At 39.6% G+C, this 20,470-nt stretch overlaps 1 protein-coding gene and 1 long non-coding RNA gene across 3 annotated transcripts in view; both read right to left on the reverse strand.

Moving 5' to 3' along the window:
- Positions 1-3,862: 3,862 nt before the first annotated feature.
- On the reverse strand, positions 3,863-9,317 carry LOC112970535. 2 transcript variants are annotated; one of them, XR_003255053.1, is made up of 4 exons: positions 9,073-9,317; positions 8,670-8,836; positions 4,822-5,039; positions 3,863-4,043 (listed from the first exon to the last, which is right to left on the reverse strand). It is a non-coding gene; the product is annotated as an uncharacterized LOC112970535 (long non-coding RNA). The 2 variants fall into 2 exon arrangements; XR_003255052.1 differs by having other exon boundaries at positions 8,670-9,317.
- Positions 9,318-9,810: 493 nt separating this feature from the next.
- Positions 9,811-20,470, reverse strand: part of KBTBD8 (kelch repeat and BTB domain containing 8) — an 11,419-nt gene continuing 759 nt past the window's right edge. Inside the window, exons 2-4 of the mRNA XM_026074934.1 lie at positions 17,965-18,175; positions 16,231-17,345; positions 9,811-13,467 (exon numbers count right to left, since the gene is read on the reverse strand). Of these exons, the coding sequence (XP_025930719.1) occupies positions 13,004-13,467; positions 16,231-17,345; positions 17,965-18,175 (1,790 nt within the window). The 3' untranslated portion in view covers positions 9,811-13,003. The remainder of the gene's footprint in view (positions 13,468-16,230; positions 17,346-17,964; positions 18,176-20,470) is intronic.

Raw genomic sequence — 20,470 nt, forward strand, 5'->3', positions numbered from 1 at the left:
CTGGAAGTCCGCAGAGGGCGAGAGGTTATGCTGCAGAAGAATCACCACATGCCAGTCCTGTTCTCACCCTCCTCCCTAGCATCTGCTACCAGCTGCTGTAGGCAAGAAGGACTTGTGGTCTGCTCCAGTCTAAAAAGCAAGCAGGGATTATGCCTTGCACATGTGGCTACATGTTATACCCATCTGAGGCCCATGTGAGGATTCATTACCAATTATAGTCCAGGATCCTCACTGGAAGATGAGGAAAGGCATGGTAGAAGTTCTTTTTTTCCCCCCCTAATCATCCGTAGAATTAAAGCCACTTTATTTTATTGCTTGTCTGGGATTATTGTGGGAATGTCTACACAGGCAAGTCCAAACAGACAAGAGTACTGCTTGTGTTTTGAGCTGGCCACATGCCAGGGTAGCCACACCAAAGCAGCACTCCAGCTAGCATACCTGTCTGCTATGCATTGACATAGCAATGGCCAAGAGCTGTTGCACTCTTCACATAGGTACCTCAAGGGCAGCCTGGCAAATGCACAGATCAGAGCTACTCAGCTGTCTTCTACCAAGCAAGGAAGGAAGGAAAGAAGATGGTACTTGCAGAATTTTTCCTGTTCTGACTTAAGGAATAAAAGGGTCTAATAAAAGTTAGTGCAACATTATTTTCTCATTGGGGGATCCAGAGTAACAGAACAAGTTATTCCGATGCAGAATCAATTATCCCCCATTATCTAAGTTTTTCCACGGAAAGAGTAAGTGTGAATTGTCTTTTCAAATTAGTTTAACTACATTTTGTTACTGTAGGGTGGGATTTTAGAAGGAAACCCATGTTAAAGAGTAATAGTGGCAGTGCTGAAATGACTGTCCATGACAAGACTTAAGAGATTTTACTATTATCGAATATGCATTTCATTGCACGGGGTATTTCTTTCATTTATAGTAGCTCTACTCAATTTAAGTAATTTAAATATTGTTTAGAATACCAGGCTCCCACAAACATTGACATATCTTAAACACTCTGAAGTTAGGCAAAATAAAATCAATTAATGGATGAGCATAGTCAGGACATGATTCCTTATTTAACATCATGTTGGATACAACGTTTTCTTATTTAACATCATGTTGGGTATTCACAGTCTATCAAAGCTTAGGACATGCAAAAATTTTCAAAATCCTCAAATTCAAATCTTTTTCTTAGTAGTCTTTTAAAAAGGGTGAGTGTGAACTTCAGATATATTTTCAAGAATTAACAAGAAAGGTTATTTTTTATTATAGCCAATTCATTCTGCTTGTAAAAAGTGTATGACTAATTGCACAACACCTTTAAAAGTCTAACATTATGAATATATTTGTTAATTTAAACTCGTTTTCTGTTTAACAGAAAATTTATTGTGAAGACATTTGAATAAAATAGGACTGTGGTATGTGCTTCATTGTCCAGCTTTTATATATCAAGACTAACTCTTACATAATATAGAAAATGAAAGGGAGGAACTGAACTTAAATGAAAATGTAGCGTATACTTAAACAACAACAACAAAAAAAACACGACACAAGTTGTCTCTTACTTTCCCGACAGTAAAACAAGGTCTGCAGTGGCTAACTTGGAAGAACAAAACTATGACTTCAGGGATTATTTTAACAGCGTTTAGTAGCCCGGGGTGTGAACAGCCAGTAATGCGACACATTCGGTCTCCCCTCATTTCTTTGAGGGGCGCCACTGTTTGAGGGGTGTCAGCAGCAAGGAGGGCCCAGGGCTGCTGGGCATCTCCCTTTCCATTACCAGCCACAGCCGCTCCAGTCACACTGCGCGTGGAATTTTGTTAGTTCTTTGAGAATCATCCCATCGCATCGTATCCTCGAGAGGTTTTATCTTTGCTTTACCCAGAGCGCACTGAAAGTCCCACTTCTTTCTTTAGGCTCCTTTTGTTATGTAACTGAGGAACATCCCAATTGTTGTTTTTCATATAGCCATAGCATGGTCCAACTTGGATTCACCTACAGTCTCTCTCACTTTATGCCTAGTTCCTTTTTGTGAAGTTTTACATTGTCTGAACTTCCCATTCCTCCATCCACCATTCCCTGTAGGCTTCCTGCTGTATTCATGTTACCTCTTTACAGATGGTTGTTCGGCCAGTCGCCTCTGGAGCTTCTTCAGCCACTATTTTGCCCTTTGACTTAGGAAACTGGCTGAGGGTGCTATCAGCAACTTCGACACAAAAAAAGCCAGGTCTCCTGCATAATCAAGTCCCCCAATTGATGTTACCAGCTTGTCTCCTTAACTTATTGAACTTTCTCCTTTTGGAACCAGTGTGTACAATTACAGTCCTCCCTTTTTGTAAGCCAAGTCAACATGGGACTATCCTTAGACTATTATTTTCTACAACCATTTCTTCTAGGAGAGCACCATGATACATCAAAACCAAGTCTAATGCAGCTTCATCTGTTGATCTAGAGACTCCCTGGTGCCAGTTTCCCCTCTACTCAAACAAGCCACCAAGCACCAGACATAAATTCACTAACCACCATTCAACACGGCTGCTCTCTCCTCAGCAGGGGTAGATACCACTCCGACTCACCTCCTCGCTGCCCTCTGCTTGCTGGCTCCCCTGGCAGTGACCAGCTTGGCTTTTAAAGCCATGTGCTAAACTCTTCCCCCGCCTCAGATTCAGCCGAGATCAAAGGTTGAGATCAGAGGCTGCATCTTCAGATACAAGACCTCTCTCGTACTTGCAACACCCCCTCTACTCCCACCAGACCCCTCAAGTCACGTCCAAACATATCAACAGACAGCAGGATCCCAAATTCACCGACCCTTCATGAACAAGGACCCTCCTTCACTCACCACGATCAAGTTCAGGCCAAACTCCCCATTTACTGTGCTCCCAGTGCTGGCTTCTCTCGCACCTCTATGGATGTTAATAAATTATTTGTTAGATATCTCTTTTCCTTCCGTCCTCTCTCTCTGTACATATTAACTTATTCTTTCTTCAGGTCACTTTTCTCCAGGCTCTGTTCCCACTCTCTGCTGGGGGAATTCGCATACAGAGCGCCCCTGTCTTTGCCAGTCCTGCTATGGCCATTTTAACCTCCTGGCTGAAATTCTCTCCCATGTAGTAGGTCAGCATGAGACCTCTGGGTCATCTACATCCTGCGTCAGACTTATTTTGATCACTCAAGAATAAAGAGAGAGACTCACAGGCCAGGGCAACACTCAGCAGGGGATAAATTTCATCCTGGGGCAGGGGGAGGGAGAAGGGATACAGAAAATTCCTGAATTTATTGCCAGTAATTGAGTAGTTGAATTGGACCAGCGAAAGAGCAATGTCCACGACACGAGTACGCACTTTGCAGAGGTTTATATAACCCAATTTCAGTAGGAATGTTTCCATAAGACTTACATCGCAAATCCCCATTTGGGGGATTTAAAACATTCCCCTGCCGTGTTTATAATCCAGACACTGCAACAGACTATTCAGGCCCAAGAAATAGAGGAAAAAAGCTGACAGTAGCCGGGCCAGTGTAACATTCTTGTCCAATCCTAGTAGAAAACTCAACAGAAAGGTAAACAGAGGCAAAGAAAAATGATTTACCCAAGATGACTTTTTAAGTCAGCATGTCCTGGAGCACCTACTTCCTGCCTTGTAGCCACATGCAGTCACCCATGCTACTTCCTACAGCCCCAGCAAAAACATCTCCCCTACAAGGACGCAACAAATGCATAAAACCACCCACTAGTTTCCAGTTTGCATTAATAAGAAAGGCTGCTACATTGCATTGTCACAGCCAGCTCAGATGCTCTTCTCACAGACATGGGACATGTGACACATACCTCCCGTTTAAAAGGATTTTCCTAGCATCCAATACTAACGGGGTGCTAAAGGTCACCAAGGGTCAAAAGGCAATGAGACAAATTCTTGGAAAAAGAGTCCATTGAGGGTTATTAAATACAAAAAAGATGCTACCTCTGGTACTGTGGGTTGCAAATTGCTAGAGGCTGGGGAATATCAACAACTCGCTCTGTTGTTCTCATCTTCCCAGGTATCCACGATAACTCACTGCCAGGGAGAGAACACCACGTTAGAGGTACCTTGGTCTGATCCATCTATGGCCTGGCTCTTCCTACCTCTTTCCCGGCTTCTACCAGTTATTCTTTTCTGTTGCCATTCTAAAAAGGTTTTAAAACCTTCTCCCTCAGAAATATAACAACTATTTCTGATTTTTGTCTTCTAAAAAGAATAAATCCTTAAACACTGTTAGGGGTGTTATGGGAATTCATTACAGATTGTTCAAGACGCACGTGCTTCTCTGCGCTCTGTCCCACAGGAGGTTATCAGAAGCTGCCTATTCAAAGGACTGCAATCGTACCAGAGCTAGAGTTCACAGGAGTCATTTCTTTCAACACTAAACCTTTAGGAGCAATGTTATTTTAAAAACTTAATGGCATTACAAAAGACGAAATTCCTTTAGACTTTTAGAATTAAGTGGCTTCTACACTGCTGGTCTTTCTTCCAAAAAACATTCATTCTCCTTTGCTTATAAAACACTAGCTTTAAAGTTTCCTTGGCCCTGGGCCATTTTAAGCTGGAGCTTTACAGTTTGGATCAAACCATGAATTTGCCCATATTAAACGATACGATCCCTCTATCCACCCCTATGTTTAGACAACACATTAACCATTTTAGGGTTCAGCCTATTGGAAAAGAGCAATATCTTAGTGACAGCAGATAATGAAGTTATTCCATGACTTCCAGTAGCAGAGGTTTATACACACTTTGACTGAAAGCTTCCAATCCCATACCATGCAGACCATCTACAACAAAAGTGGTTACATACCAGTGATGGTGAATTCATTTCCAAGTGCTCCACACAGCTTGCCAAAGTCACACACGAGACATTACTTCCTGAGGTTGATGAAAGAAACAGGACTGTGGAGAAAGCTATCCAAGCTGAGTGATCAGAGCTTTCCCTTCTAAAGTGTTCTCTCTTGATATCTGGCATTTAGAGTCTTCAAAGCTGTTACATTGCTTCTTTGGGGAACTTATCTTGAGTGCCTGTTATAAACAAAACTAAACAAGTTATTTCTAATGATTCATTTGACAAACACCATCTCTTCCTGTTCACAGGATGCTCAAGCAAATGTACTGTCAACCTGGATAGTCTTCTAAAACATAAAAATCGCATAAATTTTACAGATCTTCTGCTTATAGTTCTTGGCCTGTGACCATTGGTATGCACTTCAGAGACAATACCAATTCAAACTATTCAGATTCTTTTGCTAAATCAGCTTGGAAAAACTCTATCAGCTCCACAGGTGGCTGAGATGGAAGAGAGCAGCAGAAACTCCTTTATTATTTCACTAGCCAATGAAAAATTGAAATTTGAATGAATAATTGGACAGCTCTTTTTCTTAACACTTGCTCTGCACATATTAGTTTACATGTAATGTGTGGTATATTTTTTATTCTTTATGTTTAGAGAAAAATATAAATCAAGTTTGTGGAATAAAAACAATTAAGTTAATTACTAATTTTTTTTATACACTTCATTTATTGGCTGTGGGAGAAGGTTAATTTGCTGTTCACTAAATATTCCTGCTCCACTCATCCCCGAATGTTTGGAGAAAACTTTTACAGAAGGAATATGAATAGAATCACACTAGAAAAGCATAAAATAGTTCAAGAATTTTCTGCAAATATTTTTCTRCAACTGATAAATCACACACCAGGTCTACTTCAAATTATGACAGATTCTTCTCCTAAAAAACATTTTTTCTGTCTCTATATATCAGGTGGTAATTAATTTAATGAAATCTAGAACTGAGTTTGCAGGTAGTCAAAAATGTACATATCTCATTGTTAAACAAAAAAGAATCAAAAGCAGGCACAAACTAAATATAGTTTATACTGTTTACGTTTGGACTGCACCTTGCCAGTTTTCTCTGAAAGTAACAGAGCTGTAGAACGGAGGTCACATGCAGGTCTATAAGACGACACCAGAACACAAAGTATTCCTTTAATGGRTTTATTTGGTACTATTTTGGTTGATGTTTCACAGATGTGTTATCATTGCTGGTACTCAGTGACACTTAGATATCTAAATAAGCACATACTGTCTTCTAACAGGTCAGACTCCACGCTTCAAAGAGAACAACTGAAGCTGTCAAGGGACGTAGCCTCCTCTCCCGTTACCTTAGTGTGGGCTGCTGTCCACAGTTATAGGAACCTGTAGCATGTATGAGATGCCTGTGACCCATTTTTATAGAATTGCATGCGGCAATGCTCCTCCTACACTGGGAATGCCTCGCTTTTGAGTATAAAGAGACTGTCCTTAATCCRTTTCCCCTTTGCTCCTCTTCAGGCAGAGCTGTGCCTTCTTTACTCAGTGCTTACGACAGCAGTAAGCTATCTAGCACTTCAAAAACTAAACCCAGCCAATCATTCTCCAAGTGGTGTTTTTAGCATTATTGTCTAAGGAAACACAGTATATGCGATTTTGTATATGCACTCATTCACTATCTGTTACCACACACCTCAGATAACTTCTTAGACTGTTGACTGATTTAAATTAGATTGATGGAGTTTAAATTACATTTGATGAAGGTGCAAAAGTCTCAAATGTGTAAAAAAGTCTGCACAGGTTTTATGAAATTAAGTGGCTAAAGAGAAAAAAGATCCCACTGCTACCTCCAGCAAGAGAAAGATAAATAACACAGCCTTTATTATGCTTCACAGAATCCACTATGSAGAGACACATTAGAAATCAGGCTTTGTTAGTTCTGCTGCTCTTGACATAGCTTGACCACATAAAGTTAGCTAAAGTTAATAGATACCTGCCTCTTACAGTGGATCTTTGCATTAATATTTGCATAAAGTACAGAACCTTAAACCAGCAGTGAGGCACACGTAACTAGATGTTAAGAAAGGGGGCTTCGTTAGTCTAACTCTGCCCCCTTGGAGGCAGAATAATATTATTTATTGCAGAGAGCAGGAAAAGGCAACTGCCGGGGGGTTATTTCTCCATCTACTGACTGCACACCACTGCCCTACTGTGAGATATTTCCCCCCACACTGCATATGCAGATATACTTCTAGACTGAAAAGCACATGTTGGGGCTGTGATGAATCCACACTCTGGTTCTTGAGATCAGATTGCTGTGGAGCAGCCCAGCTGATTATCTAACACAAGGTAACGCTGTTTTGTTTGGGGGATGCTTGTGGGCRCGCACGCACATGTCAGTGTGCAGGTGTCACCTCCACAATACTCCATTCCTCCAGCAAGTCCTTCCAAAATAACAYACCTTCCTTTCCAACATCCTTTGGGTAGCAAGGTAAAAATCAGCATGGCCAAAAAATACGCACACCCCCTACCCTCTCAGACAGAAACAGTCTCTCGAGTCCCCATATATCTCTTCCTCTCTCCAAAAAACAAAACAAAACCAACCAAACAAAACACGCATCATAATTTAATGTCYGAAGAAGAAATATCCTCTTTGATACTCAGACGTATAATCAAATATTCATTTGCAAAACTGTGCCTAAGCTGCTCCCACACCTAGCTGTTACCGCTCCTCATACCTAAAATACACTAACTTGACCATGCAAACTCATCTCATCTGTTGCTATGTTTATTTCACATTATAACACAAGCCAAGTGTTACGAGGATTTTACAAGAGCTACCAGGACATACTAGGAGTAGTGGGGACAAATTCATTTATCTGTTTTCTCCACAAGAGCAGAAGGCTAATTAGAGAAGAGAATCAAAGAACATGGCCTAACAGCCACATCTGTCCCAGTTTCATCTCTGTTCCTTCTCCCTAGGCATTATAAAYCCAGAGCGCCTTCCAGATACTACTTTTATGATTTGGCTGAAAGGTTGCCAACATCTCCATAAGTATCTTCCATAAACAAGGTAACAGATACTACTTAATTCACAGATGCACTGATATCTTCTTGAAGAACTATTCAGATAAATCAGAAGACAGTGGAAGCCTCAGTGAGTGCTTTACAAAGACAGCTGTCAGTTAGGTTTCTTTACCCCTCAGGTCAAAAAAAAAAAAAAGTTACAAGGAGATAATAATTCCAATTAGCTTCTAAAGCTTTAGCTTTGTCCACACTGTGGACTCCGAGTTAATTTAATTTGTCCCCAGGTAGCTGATGCAGTTTTATTAYTTTTCTTGCAGTCTCTTTTTTACTTTGATAACTTTTTCCCTTGGGGAATCCAGAGAGAGTTCTCTCTTTTTTTTGTTCTTGGAGGGTAAATAGTTTTGTCAGCTTCAGCTCATTCTTGGTTTAAGTCCCAGCAGTTTATTACATGCTAACGTGTTGCCAAATCAAAGTACAGCACTAGAGAAATCCTTCCTTCCCAGTCCTTGGAGTCTCAGACAGAGCAAAGGTGACAGCAGATAGGAAGACTCAGGTTAGAATGTTTTYACCATTCAAGTACTACTGCAAACTCCATCCCGGGACCAGTTTAGACCCTCATCTGCTATTTTATTAGGAAACTCCACAGACCACATGAAAATATAGCCAATTCTATTTAGTGCTGTCTGCCTAACAGCAGCCATCAGTATTGYGTGGCCCTAATAGAGTCACTGGATGTGGAAGCAAGTAGAGAGGACAGAGCTGACTGTGTGTCATTGATTTATTCAGCCTACTGCAAATAAGCAAGACAGCAAGCCTACCTCCCTCTGTCCTGGCGTCATCGCTTTTTCTGTGAAGTCTTGAAGAGGAAGYGTCTCTCGATTTTAACAGAACAGCTGCAGATTTGGACAGGAATACAGGAGGGCAGGCGGTGGCTTTGCTCTGCTAGAGAATTCCTGTGGAGAAGTCTCTTCCTGTCAACGGAAAGCTGCAAACAGAAGAGGCATCACGATTGTCCAGTACATGCTGACGCGCAGGTTGTAGGAAAGGAGCTCAACTGTTTGAGGAGCAATGCTATGATCATACAAAATGAGTCAATGATCATACAAAGAGATGGGGACCCTTGGGTGCTTTAATTGCTTCAGATTGCTCTTCAGCCTGACTGAGGGAARTTTAACAGTCTGAACTGGCCGTCAGGGGTGTCGATCTGTCAGCACAACTCACCCAAGATTAGGATTATCACAGCAATCCACAGAAAGCTGCGGACTGCGCCGAGTAGCTCATGAGCAGTCCACCACATCAGTCTGCTGCAGAGATGGCCTACACAATAAGCCCAATTTGTCTGATTTACTGAATGTCTACAGTAGAGTTGATCTGAACATACGCAGCAACCATTTGCCTGGGACTCCTGAATTGCTTCTGCTGAGACCAAACTGCTAGATGTCTTCAAATTACTCCCAGACAAGTCTTCAGGCTGAGCAAAAAAAAAAAAAAAAAGAAAAAGAAAAAGCCTGTGAGAATCTGCCTATAGGAATGCTTTCGCCAAGGTGAGAACTTCTCATTGCTTTCCCAGCCTGTGATGACTTTGCATCATTGCTAAAGTCATTAGACGGTCTCTGATAGGGAACAAGGATTTTCAAGCAAACAATAAAACTTACAAGCACATGTGCTACGTGCCGCCACTAGATCAGAAGGTAAGGCAAGACGATGTTGCCTGTGTAAGCAAATGAAAAGTTAGACCTGAATGGCCAGGAAGAATTAGACAAAAAGCAGAGCTCAGCACCTTCCACCTCAAGCAACAGTGTAGTGCTGCATTAAGAGGTGTGACATTACCTGCAACCAAGGCACAGAAGTACAGAAATAGGAAAATGAGTGACAAGTAAAGTGGTATCACCAAGTTCAGAAGTTCAATCTACTACAATTCATGTAAAAGATACTTATCACAAAAACAGCTGAAGTCAATTGTATTTCAACAATAGGTTTATTTTAAGAAACATAACATGACATTAAGTAAAAATGCAAAATTGTGCAATTATGGCAAAATGTTTAAAAATCCACACATTTGCCCTCATAGGACTACAGTACTTCTTACTAACATACCTGAGCACTGAATGTTGGATGCCATTTCTAAACAGCCTTACGAACAGGGAGCTCCTCGATTTCTTGTAGAACATACACACACTGCATGTTTGGTGCACCAAGATTGCTTTCAGTTATTTTAAGTTTTACTGATTGAATCAAGTGGAAATTACAAAATATTTCCTTCTAAAATAACTAGTAATTTTGGAAGAAAGACTTACACTGATGTAAATCCTTACAATGCTAAAAATTCATTTAATAAAGTGAAATAAATGAATGCAGGAAAAATACTAAGTGGGCAAAACATACAGATCACTGTTTAAATATCATCAGTACCTTTGGTGCAAGGTTTTTTTTTTGCGTGTTTTTGTTTGTTTTTTGTTTTTTTTCTTTTTGTGCTGTGCAAGTTTACTTAAGTCTGACTCTAAAGCAAAACTTTACCAGGAATCTGACTTTCAGCAAAACATAAAAGCATTTAAGAATTGGCAAAAATGTCACAGCTACATTACTGTCTCAACAAACTCTTCATGCAAAAGATTCAGTATATTCTACTCCCACGGCAAGTTCCAGGATTTAGCTTTTAAACACATTACAGACTTGGATCATACCCTCGGTTTGAATGGTTAAACAGAATGCAGATCTTCGTACTTTAGTGCAGATAAACAAAATTAACAAACCTACTGCAGAATTAACCACAGCATATTGTACTTCTATACATCACATGACCAGTCAATTGCTAATTCAATTCTATTTCATAGTTTCAAGTAATATATTGAAATTTGTTCTACTAAATAAATATAGAAGATTGTCAAAAAGCAGCAAGAAGTCATGTAAATACTCAACCAAGCTTGGGAAAAAAAAAAAACCTAAAACAAAAAAGAAAAGTTACATAACACTTTGCAAAAAAAAATGGTTTACACAAATGCAACACTGTTAGGGAGGGTGCTTCAGAAAGCTTGCAGCTAGAGGCCTACAACAGCGCAAAGAGAGCTAGCCAAGGACTAAGGATAATTAAAAAAAAAAGAAATTAGTTGTACTTAGAAACCAACAAAAAACCCCACACTCTTATTCTTGGCTATGGATATATATAAAAAACATTATCCAGAAGAAAACTAAACAAAGAAACAACACACCTCAACACTGTTGTAAAATGCAGTCTTAGCAAGTGTTGTCAACTTCAACTTTACTTCTAAAAAAAACGCAAGCACTCGCATTTAAAAGAAGCGGTTTGGTGAATCTCTGGAAGATGAGGTATGTAATGCAAAGAGGCATTTTTTTTCCTTTTCGTTTCACAGTTTTTTTTGTTTGTTTTTGCCATTTTAACATTTTGTGCAAGAATTAAGAAATAGAACCAGGTGAGTATTCCTTTAAATAAGAAAGATACCATTTGGGAACAGTCAGACCATATAGTGAATGAACATTATCCAAATTCTCAGCCATGCCAGGGGGATAAACATCAACGAGCTAAATATTTGGCTTACTGAAATATCATTTGTTAAGCCAGATAATGGTAAGCACTTACAGGCAGTGATGGCCACTGCCGTTTCAAGTTAACTGTTTTACTTCAGTCAATTTGAGAAAAATATAGAAGGATAAGGTAACATACTTGTTGCTCTGGAAGAATTATCTCTATAACAAGTTAAACATGGCAAATTATAGCTGATAAGAGTTCTAGGATTAATCTTTTCCCTTTTCTATCCAGTTTTCATTACCGAAGTAGAGGCTAAATTTTGAACTTATTTACGTCTTAAAAATAAGCTAAATGTTTAATACATAGAGAAAAGTGTTGCAATATATTGGATCCTTATTCTATATTTGCATCTAAGCTTATTTAAGCCATGGACACTTACTGCCAATTTTGCTTTAATACACTGGACTATGAAGACAGCTCAGTAGTGCAAATTTTCACATTATAGATCAGAATGAAATAAAAGGTATTTGAGGGCTTGATTGCAGGGAGAGAAAATAGTCAAGTTAAGTTAAACCACACTTTTCAGAATTATGGAGCACATGCCAACACTGCACATAGCACTGTGCTCTAGTGGAGACCAAATGAACACTCCACAAACCAGTATCATTAAGGCCATATCCTGTCACCATTCTGTGCAAGAATCTACCACTGCAGTAAAAATGTTAAAAAAGACAATCTGATGACAGGACAGGGCCTGAAGACAGACAGACACTCCATGAAAAGTTACAGGCATAGGCTAGCCCATTTCAGACGAACAAGTATTAAAAATGTACTAGCACCATCAACTTTTGGGTTAAAGCCCTTTATGGGATGAAAGATGTTTTAAGCAGTGTAAAGAAAAAAAAAAGCTTTTAAAGCACTACATCTAAGTGGCAGAAAATAGGTGTTGGGATTTTTTTTTTGTTTTGTTTTTAAAATGTTTAATCTCAATTTCAACAAAAATCCATTCAGGAAGTGGTACGGTAATCTACACAGGCCTCCTTCTGCGATACTCCCTATTCCAATTCTGACTTGAGTATTTCTCCCAAACTGTAGTGCACAAACAATATTACCAACATCTTAGCAGACTTCAAAAACAGTACAAAAAGAGATCACTAAGAATCAGGATCTACCATTCCTCTATGTACTTTCAAACAATCTAAAATAAAAGACTTAGTGATATTCTCAAATTTTACCCGTATTAAAGAAAAAAAAAAAAAAAAAGTCACTTCAAAACAGCTTGGACGTCCTTAGCTATTAATGCTAGATTTTCTTTCCCTGTAGTGCATAGTTATCCTGGCTCCTCCACTTAATTTGTTCTTACCACAAAAACGTCGCTCGAGTATGACATGATTAAGTGTTTACCAGAAAAAAAATGCTGATAATTGCACTTTGTAACCTCCTTCTCATTTCCCAGGAAAATATCAGTAAATATGAAACTGAATCAGTAATTCCCTCCCAGACTGCAACCTTTAAAGAGCACCCATCCCCATATACAAAAAACTGTCTGTTTCAGCTTACAATAAATACTGACAGAATTTCTTTGTTTTCTTTTAAGACATGTTTTCTCTAGCATCATATTACCACTGAAATCACTAAGGCCTGTTACTGAGAAAAAAAAAAAAGTTAAATAACTTTCTGAAGACACTGCGGATACAATTTAGCAACAACACATTCAAAATGCCGGCCTAAATCCCAGAGCCTATCTGGAGTCTCATATACTTTTTGCCATTGGTCAGTAACCTCATCATACTGATAGAGCGAATTCTTCCTGCTGGTTCTGAAAACATGTTCTTCAACAGTGACTTGAGTAGCTCTGACAAACAGATGGAGTTTATTTTTGAGGAGTACAAGTTTTATATATGGATTAATGGATTGATCACATGGGAAGTCTTTTTTTCGAGTCCATTTATTTTGTTCAATGTCATAGGCCTCTATGGTAAACATACGTTGATGGTTTCCACAGGTTCCAGCTATGTAGTAGATGGAGTCATTGTACACAGTTGCCAAGCCTTGGATCCTAGGCACAGTCATTGGGGTCAAAAACCCCCAGTAATCTTTCTGAGGATCATAGCAGAGAAAAAATTCCCCTGAAAAGAGAAAGGAAAAAGAAAACATAACTTACGCTTCGTTTCTAGAAAATAAGTTCCGCAGCTACTGAACTTCCATGTATCTTTTCCCTACACACAGAGTCTTCCAACTTTTAAATGCCTTGATCCCATAACAAAACACCTACCATCATTATTCATCAAGTGCATAAAAATACTAATAGCATAGATAAAAGCTGCTTTGAGTTCATATCCAGGCTGAAGAAAAGGGAATTTGAAGGACATCAGGAATGTTTTATGTATTTTCCAGCTGTTCTTTACTACTTCTAAATCCTGCTTGAGAATCTGGGACAAAACCTGTCAAGACTCCAATCAAGTGTCTGAAGTATTTGTTTGGTTCATTGGTATCTTCACAAAATGTATCATCTATAGACAGGGGAAAATTTTGGAATTAAGCGCTTGAAAGTTTTCAAATCTGAGCAAGTAACTGTCTTACACTACACACAGATTTTGAAACCATTTGTATCATGTGGCTGGATTAATCATTTAGGTTGATTAGGTTGAAAAGGATGCCACGTGAATCTTTGCGTGAAGCTACTGATTCATCATTACTTTTGTGATTAGATAATAAGGCACCTCTTCTATTGACTGCACAGAGTGATGTCTGCAGACTGTAGATAACAGAAGTTCAGTTCATTGAAAGCTCATACTCTGCAAACTTGGTAAAAAGGACACAGATAAAGACCACCTTGTCTTTTGTAAAGCCTGGGGAAAAAAGTCCTAACATTTGCCAGATATGAGCAGAGCTCAAATTAGGTATGATTTCACATGGCTATTTTAAGAATTTTAACCTGCAATGTAAACAAGCACCTCAAGTATAATAAAAAAATACAGAAATAATACAGCAAAATGGGTGGCATATAGCTTAAGAGACTAAGTCTTACAGATAACAGCACATCTTTTAACTATTCACTTTTGGTCCACAGTGTAATATACTATGATTGATGCCTGCATTTCAGTTGGTATTTTAAGTCTCAAGTCAGTCCTTATCGACTACTTCAAATTTACAAGCTTTCTCTAGGAAAACTGAAAGGTAACTTTTTATAAAGTACTTCAGTGCAACCCAATTAAGGTTTTACCACCAGACTTGGAGAGAAGTCACTTCTTTTCACAATGCAAATCATTATGATTTGCTGGTTAGCACAGTGCATCAGCTTCCTTATTTATGAAAGCATCAAGTTGTCTTTAAGACCATCCAGGCACAGAATTAAGTGTAGCTAGAATTTGTAAACAAGAAGTGTTCTTATTCTACAGTTCCTACCTGTTACAATACTTGTATTAAAAGAAAAAGAAAAAAACAAAAAAACACACACTCCACTTTTAGCAGTTCTAGGAAATGTTTAAGGATGAACAAGCATTTTACTAACTAAACTAAACGTTCCTCAGCATTCCTTTTTAAATGATATAAAGCAGACCTCTGACCCAATAGAAAACACAGATACAGAGAATTTGCTAGTATAGCAGAATTATCTAAAGCCACAACCAGCAAGAGTCAAACCTAATATAGAAACATTGAAAGAAGAAAATACCATCTCTAGAGATCATGTGGAAACCCACTAACCTTACTGAGTGGCAAAAGTGCCAAGCCAGGAAGTCAGGTTGACTTCTTCTGGTAAATAATAATGAATTTACAGTATACTCTATGCTGTTTCTGTCCTGTGGTCCCAGCTGTGTAGGGAAAGTGATCCAAAAAGGGCCTGGTATGGATCTAAGATCCTGACTTTTGCAAGTGTTTACACAGAGCTGGAACTCAGCAAACCAAAACCAAAAGAAAAAAAAAGTCCAGAAAAACCCACATCTCTTTCCACCTCTTGGGACTCTTACTCCCCTGCAGATACCAGTCTCATCACTTAAGTGTAGCCTGCTATATTGCTTATGCATATGCACCCACAAAGATTACAAACGAAGGGAAGAATAAAGTTTCTGATCCATTCCCCTAATGATTCTTTTTAGAGTCCTGGAATATATAATTCCCAGGCTAAAACAACTGCAAATGTCTTTTCCATCACACCATTTTCATGGGCATGAATAGTGAGATCTTGCTAATATACCCTTGTCAGCATACTTATTTTAATCATTATGGATTATTCTGATGCAAATGTTTCTCTAATATGGAACTATCACTGTTGGTACTAAAACTGTGCCTAACCCACTCATTTAAGAATTAAGATTCAATGCACCAATAAACCTGGTCACTTATAGGAATAGAGGAAGGAAGGACAGTACTGTAATTATTGACCCAAGAAACTGAGCTAACTAGAAAGAGATAAACCAGCTCTCTTGGCTACCTAGATTGCTTCTAAAAGCAGGGGGAAAAGAGAAGACCCACAGCGGTTAACTGATTTTTACAAGGCATCAGAGACAGACGGCAGGAATTTTCACAGATTTAGCTAAATACAAATGCAAAGTGCTTTTTCATAGGACAAAAATTTTTCCCTYGACATTAGTGCATTTCACCTTAGATAAGGAAGATTAGTAAGGAATTTCCACTCTAATATTTAATACTAAATTGTTATCTTATAGGAACACCAGAACTGCAATTTATGCAATAACTCAAGACTACAACTTAGTGACACATTCCCAGGGCACTTTGCCCACTGCCCTCACCAGTTTTCCTCCCACTTCATTGTCCCATAGCACTCTTCAGATCTGCAGGAAAAGTGGGTTTTCTAAGGTGCACAGGCAGTTGGCTTAAGCAATCCCCACTTCCAATAAAACACCAAACAGACAGTCAAACCACCTTACCCTGTAAAACATAGATGTTATCCTTATATTCCACAGCACTGTGAAACTCCATTGCTACCGGCATTGGACACACAGCTGTCCAACAGTTCTCTCGGCTGTCATAACACTCCACAGACTTGAGGGAGTTTCGCCCATCTCCTTCATAAACACGACCACCTATTGCATACAGTTTACCACAGCAATGAACCAGTTTGCAGCCTATTCTGGCTCGCAGCAAAGGAGCTTTTGGAATCCACCTATTGCTAGAGTGATCGTACATCCAAAAATCACTCTCTGCTCTGTGGTCAATGGAGACCTCACTGCTGCTTGGCCTGTAACCACCCGCAATGTAAATATCATTATCAGGAGATACAAGAATTCCAACCTCCCTCAAGTCATTTGGTGGCTTGCATAGTTTAAACACTCTCCCTGTGACCGAATCTAAACAAGGCACTGTTTGCTTCTTTCCTGAGTGTTTGTGGGCAGCATCAAAGCATATGATCATTTCAGAAGCAGTCATTCCAAGCCGTTGTGTATAGCCATTGGCACTACGTTGTCCCTTTTGTACACAGCTTTTGGCCATAGCCTGTGCAAACATGGGAGGGATTTTCTCTAAAAATGTCTCTTCCAACAGAGGCATACGGATGCATTTGGCAAATATTTCCGGAAGGTGCACTTCTCTCTTATTTTGTTCGTGCTCAAACCACCTTATAATGCTGTCATAAACATGCTCTTCTTTGTCTACATTTAAATCATCACTGTTGAGTATACTTATGAGTTGGTCTTTTCTCAACTGAAGAAACTCTTGCTCTTTGGTGACACTCAGAAACTTTTTACGAATGTAGTCTTGTGATCTTTCTTTGAGCTCCTGATGACCATAGTGATCAGCAAAGATAAACACCCCAATGGAGTTCTGTGGGTCCAAATGACTGATCATATATTTAGCACACTGGTCTTGTATGGAAGGGATCTGGAAGATACTAGCTGCAGTGAACAAAGCTTGAACGTTGGCCTCCGTCAGCATTACCCTGGAGGTATATGCATAGTTCAATACTAAATGCATTGACTCTGCTTCAACACCAACTATACGAACTTCTTTCTGGGTACTCTCCGTAAGGCCGCTAGTGAACATAGATCTGCAAAGGAAGAAATATTTGGCAGTTTATTTTTAATCACCTTCTAACTATAGGTAAAAGAAATCAAACTATGTTGTACAGCTAATCCCAATGTTCCTGCCCTTACACCAGCACAAACACAATTATCACTGATGGTACAATGTCCTGCTTGGGTACCAAAATTTAAAATCAGTTCTAGACTTTCTGAAACAAAAAAAGGTCAAACTGGAATTTTTTACTTAAGCATCTCATTAACTGCACATTAAAATTCACTCAGGTTTAAGCAAAACCCTTCACATAGCCTCCATGCTCAACATCCAATGTTATTTCTTATGTATAGTCTAGTATGCTAGAATATATAACTTTAAAAGGAAACAAATAGTTGAATTATGCTGTTACTGTATGCAGGATTCCCTCAATACTGGAGGAATTTTTGTTTTTTAAAGTACATGAGATTTTGGCCAGAGAAACACTCTTTTGAAACAAACAGATACTGATAATTCATTGGCATTAAAAGAATAAAAATATTTATTTACTAAGTCCACTATATGGTCATTGACAGTTACATGGAATATTGGTAGAGATGTGGACTATATATTCATTATACACTCATTAGTGGATGCATATACATTCATTATACCTGAAATAAGGACTGATTGCAGCAAGAACATTCCTATGACAGGAGAATGTTTTCCCATGATCCACTTCCACTACAATATCTGTCAGCTGTCCTTCATCATACATGGTTTTAAGCTGTTGAAGAATACTGCAAGCATGGAAGGGGTCCATCCCACTGCTGACTGTGTTTGAAGAAGGAATTCCGTTCAGTGTTTGTGAAAACTTACTTGGTTCTATAAAGTAAAATGGAAACAGCTTTATTGTATACACACACAGACAGAAAGAGGGCATGCAATAACAAGAATTAGCACAGGCTAATATTCCTTACTTCTCCAGTGCCAGTGCCATCATCCGTCAACAGCAAGTCTAAAACTTTCAGTGATGRCTAAAGACAAAGATACCTCAGATTTTTCCCCTTTCCTGATCTACTATGCAAATTAATCTATACAATTATACCTATTAATTTTAAGAAAGAACATTTAARTAATTATTTCATATCTATTACACATCACTTAGGAAAAAAAGCAAGTATYACAGTGCTCATTGTCTTGTAAAATGGGAAGAATAAAGCATGTAGAAGAAAAAAATAAGCCCTCAACCTAGATCGCCATAATGCATAATGTATGTATATACTTAACTTTACGCTGAAACWGGAACTGGCTACTAACTTGCACAAACTACTGGCAATAGTACAGTCATAAAGAAACAGCCCTTGTATTCTACAAGAAGCATGCAGGGCAGCAAATCCATTAGATAAATTCACATAAATTTCTATACATGATTACACATTTTTCTTCACAAATAAAATGCTATTACAAACTAAAAYTACTCAGGTGTGAAGGAACTTGCATATCATTGTGAAAACAAATGAAGTGAAGCATATGCTTCTAAATAACACACGATATGCTTAATGAAGTAAATCCCAAAGTGAAAATTGAGCAATATCTCAAGCACAAAAATCTGTTTCGTAATAGTAACAAGACTTTTGCGCAACAACAACAAAGGAGACCTCAAAAGAAAAACATTAGGTGGTAAGAGCTGCAAATCAGGTAATGCTGCTGACTGCAACAGAGAATGCCTCCAACACATTTAGGGCTAAACAAAGGGGAAGAAAGGACAGTGAACAACAAGGATGATGAATAGGAGATTTAAATCCTAACCCGTGGTGATATACAGCTTCTACAATTTCTCTTACTCAGAATTTAGACACAACTTTGAGCACAGTCCCAATTAAATCAGTAGAGATCTGCCAATGGGCACACATTTCTTACGGCAGGCRTGGGGCCAAATACTGACGTCTCTTCAAACTACTGTTAGGAAAAGTCTTGAAAACACCTTCCCCAAATACTTTTAAACATGGCATTTACTATTGTAAGATCTACGAAGGGGGAGCTTTATCACAGTAACCGAGCTCCAACATTCAAAATTAACAAATCAGGGTAGTGCAGGGTAGAATCTGCACTTGCACATTTTTGGAAACAATGTTAAACACTACTGAGCAAATTCCAAGAGAATAATACTTTGCTAGATCAGTTCCAACAATTCCTAGCAAAGTTTTGACATACAAGAAAACTCTTATGCATCCACTACTGCATGAGAGTTTCATTTACTTTCTACCACTGAAAAGCTTCAGAATAGTTCTTCTCCAACCCTGCCAGTTACTCAGCCAGTACATGCAATCAAGGCAGTTTCCAGTGCTGGTGGAACTGGCTASGAATTGATACTCATTCCCATGTCCCACTATTTCTGCCCAAGCCATGGCACTACTCATCTTACAGTTTTTCACCCTGTGAAACCTTCCCAGTCACTTTCATCACCTTTCTTTTTTCCCCCCTACGTGCATCTTTTTTATCTATTAATATTCCTCACCATTCACACCTCAAAACTTTTGCTTTGYTCCTCCCAGATATCCCCCCCCTCGCCAAAATACTCGCCACATTCAACTCTCAAAAACCCCTCCCTTCTTCCTCTACTCTCCACAAACCCATCCTCACAGAAGCCTTTCATCAGAGACAACCCAGCCCTCCCTCTCTGCTCAGCTGCTCTCAAACTTATACGGTGTGGGGGTATCCCCTATAGACAACCCTTCTTTCGCAAACTCCCCACCACAAGCAAACGCCCACACACACCTCCCCGCACCGGGTACCTCCCTAGACAGCCCTCTGCCCCCATACAGGCCCTCACCCAGGCTTCCTCCTACCTCCTGTCACCAGCCTCAGCCCCAGCCCCCACAGACACCTCCCAAATAACCCTCCTAGGTATCACCTTCCCCATCCGGCACTAACACCCCACAGCGCAGGCGCCTCACCCAAGCACCCCTGCCCCGCAGGAACGCCTAGGACACCCCCAGCGCTTCCCATCACAGCAGCCCCCTGAGCACCCTTCCGTCATGCTCCCCACAGACACCCCCCATGGGGCACTCCCCCCACAAAGCCCCTCAACACAGAGGCCCCCAGCACCTCTCCCCATGCCCCTCCCCCACAGACACCCCACAGCACAGGGGCCCCCAGCACCCTCCCCATGGGCCC

The sequence above is a fragment of the Apteryx rowi genome, unplaced genomic scaffold (genome assembly GCF_003343035.1).
Source record: "Apteryx rowi isolate R43461 unplaced genomic scaffold, aptRow1 scaffold_4, whole genome shotgun sequence".
Classification (NCBI taxonomy): domain Eukaryota; kingdom Metazoa; phylum Chordata; class Aves; order Apterygiformes; family Apterygidae; genus Apteryx; species Apteryx rowi.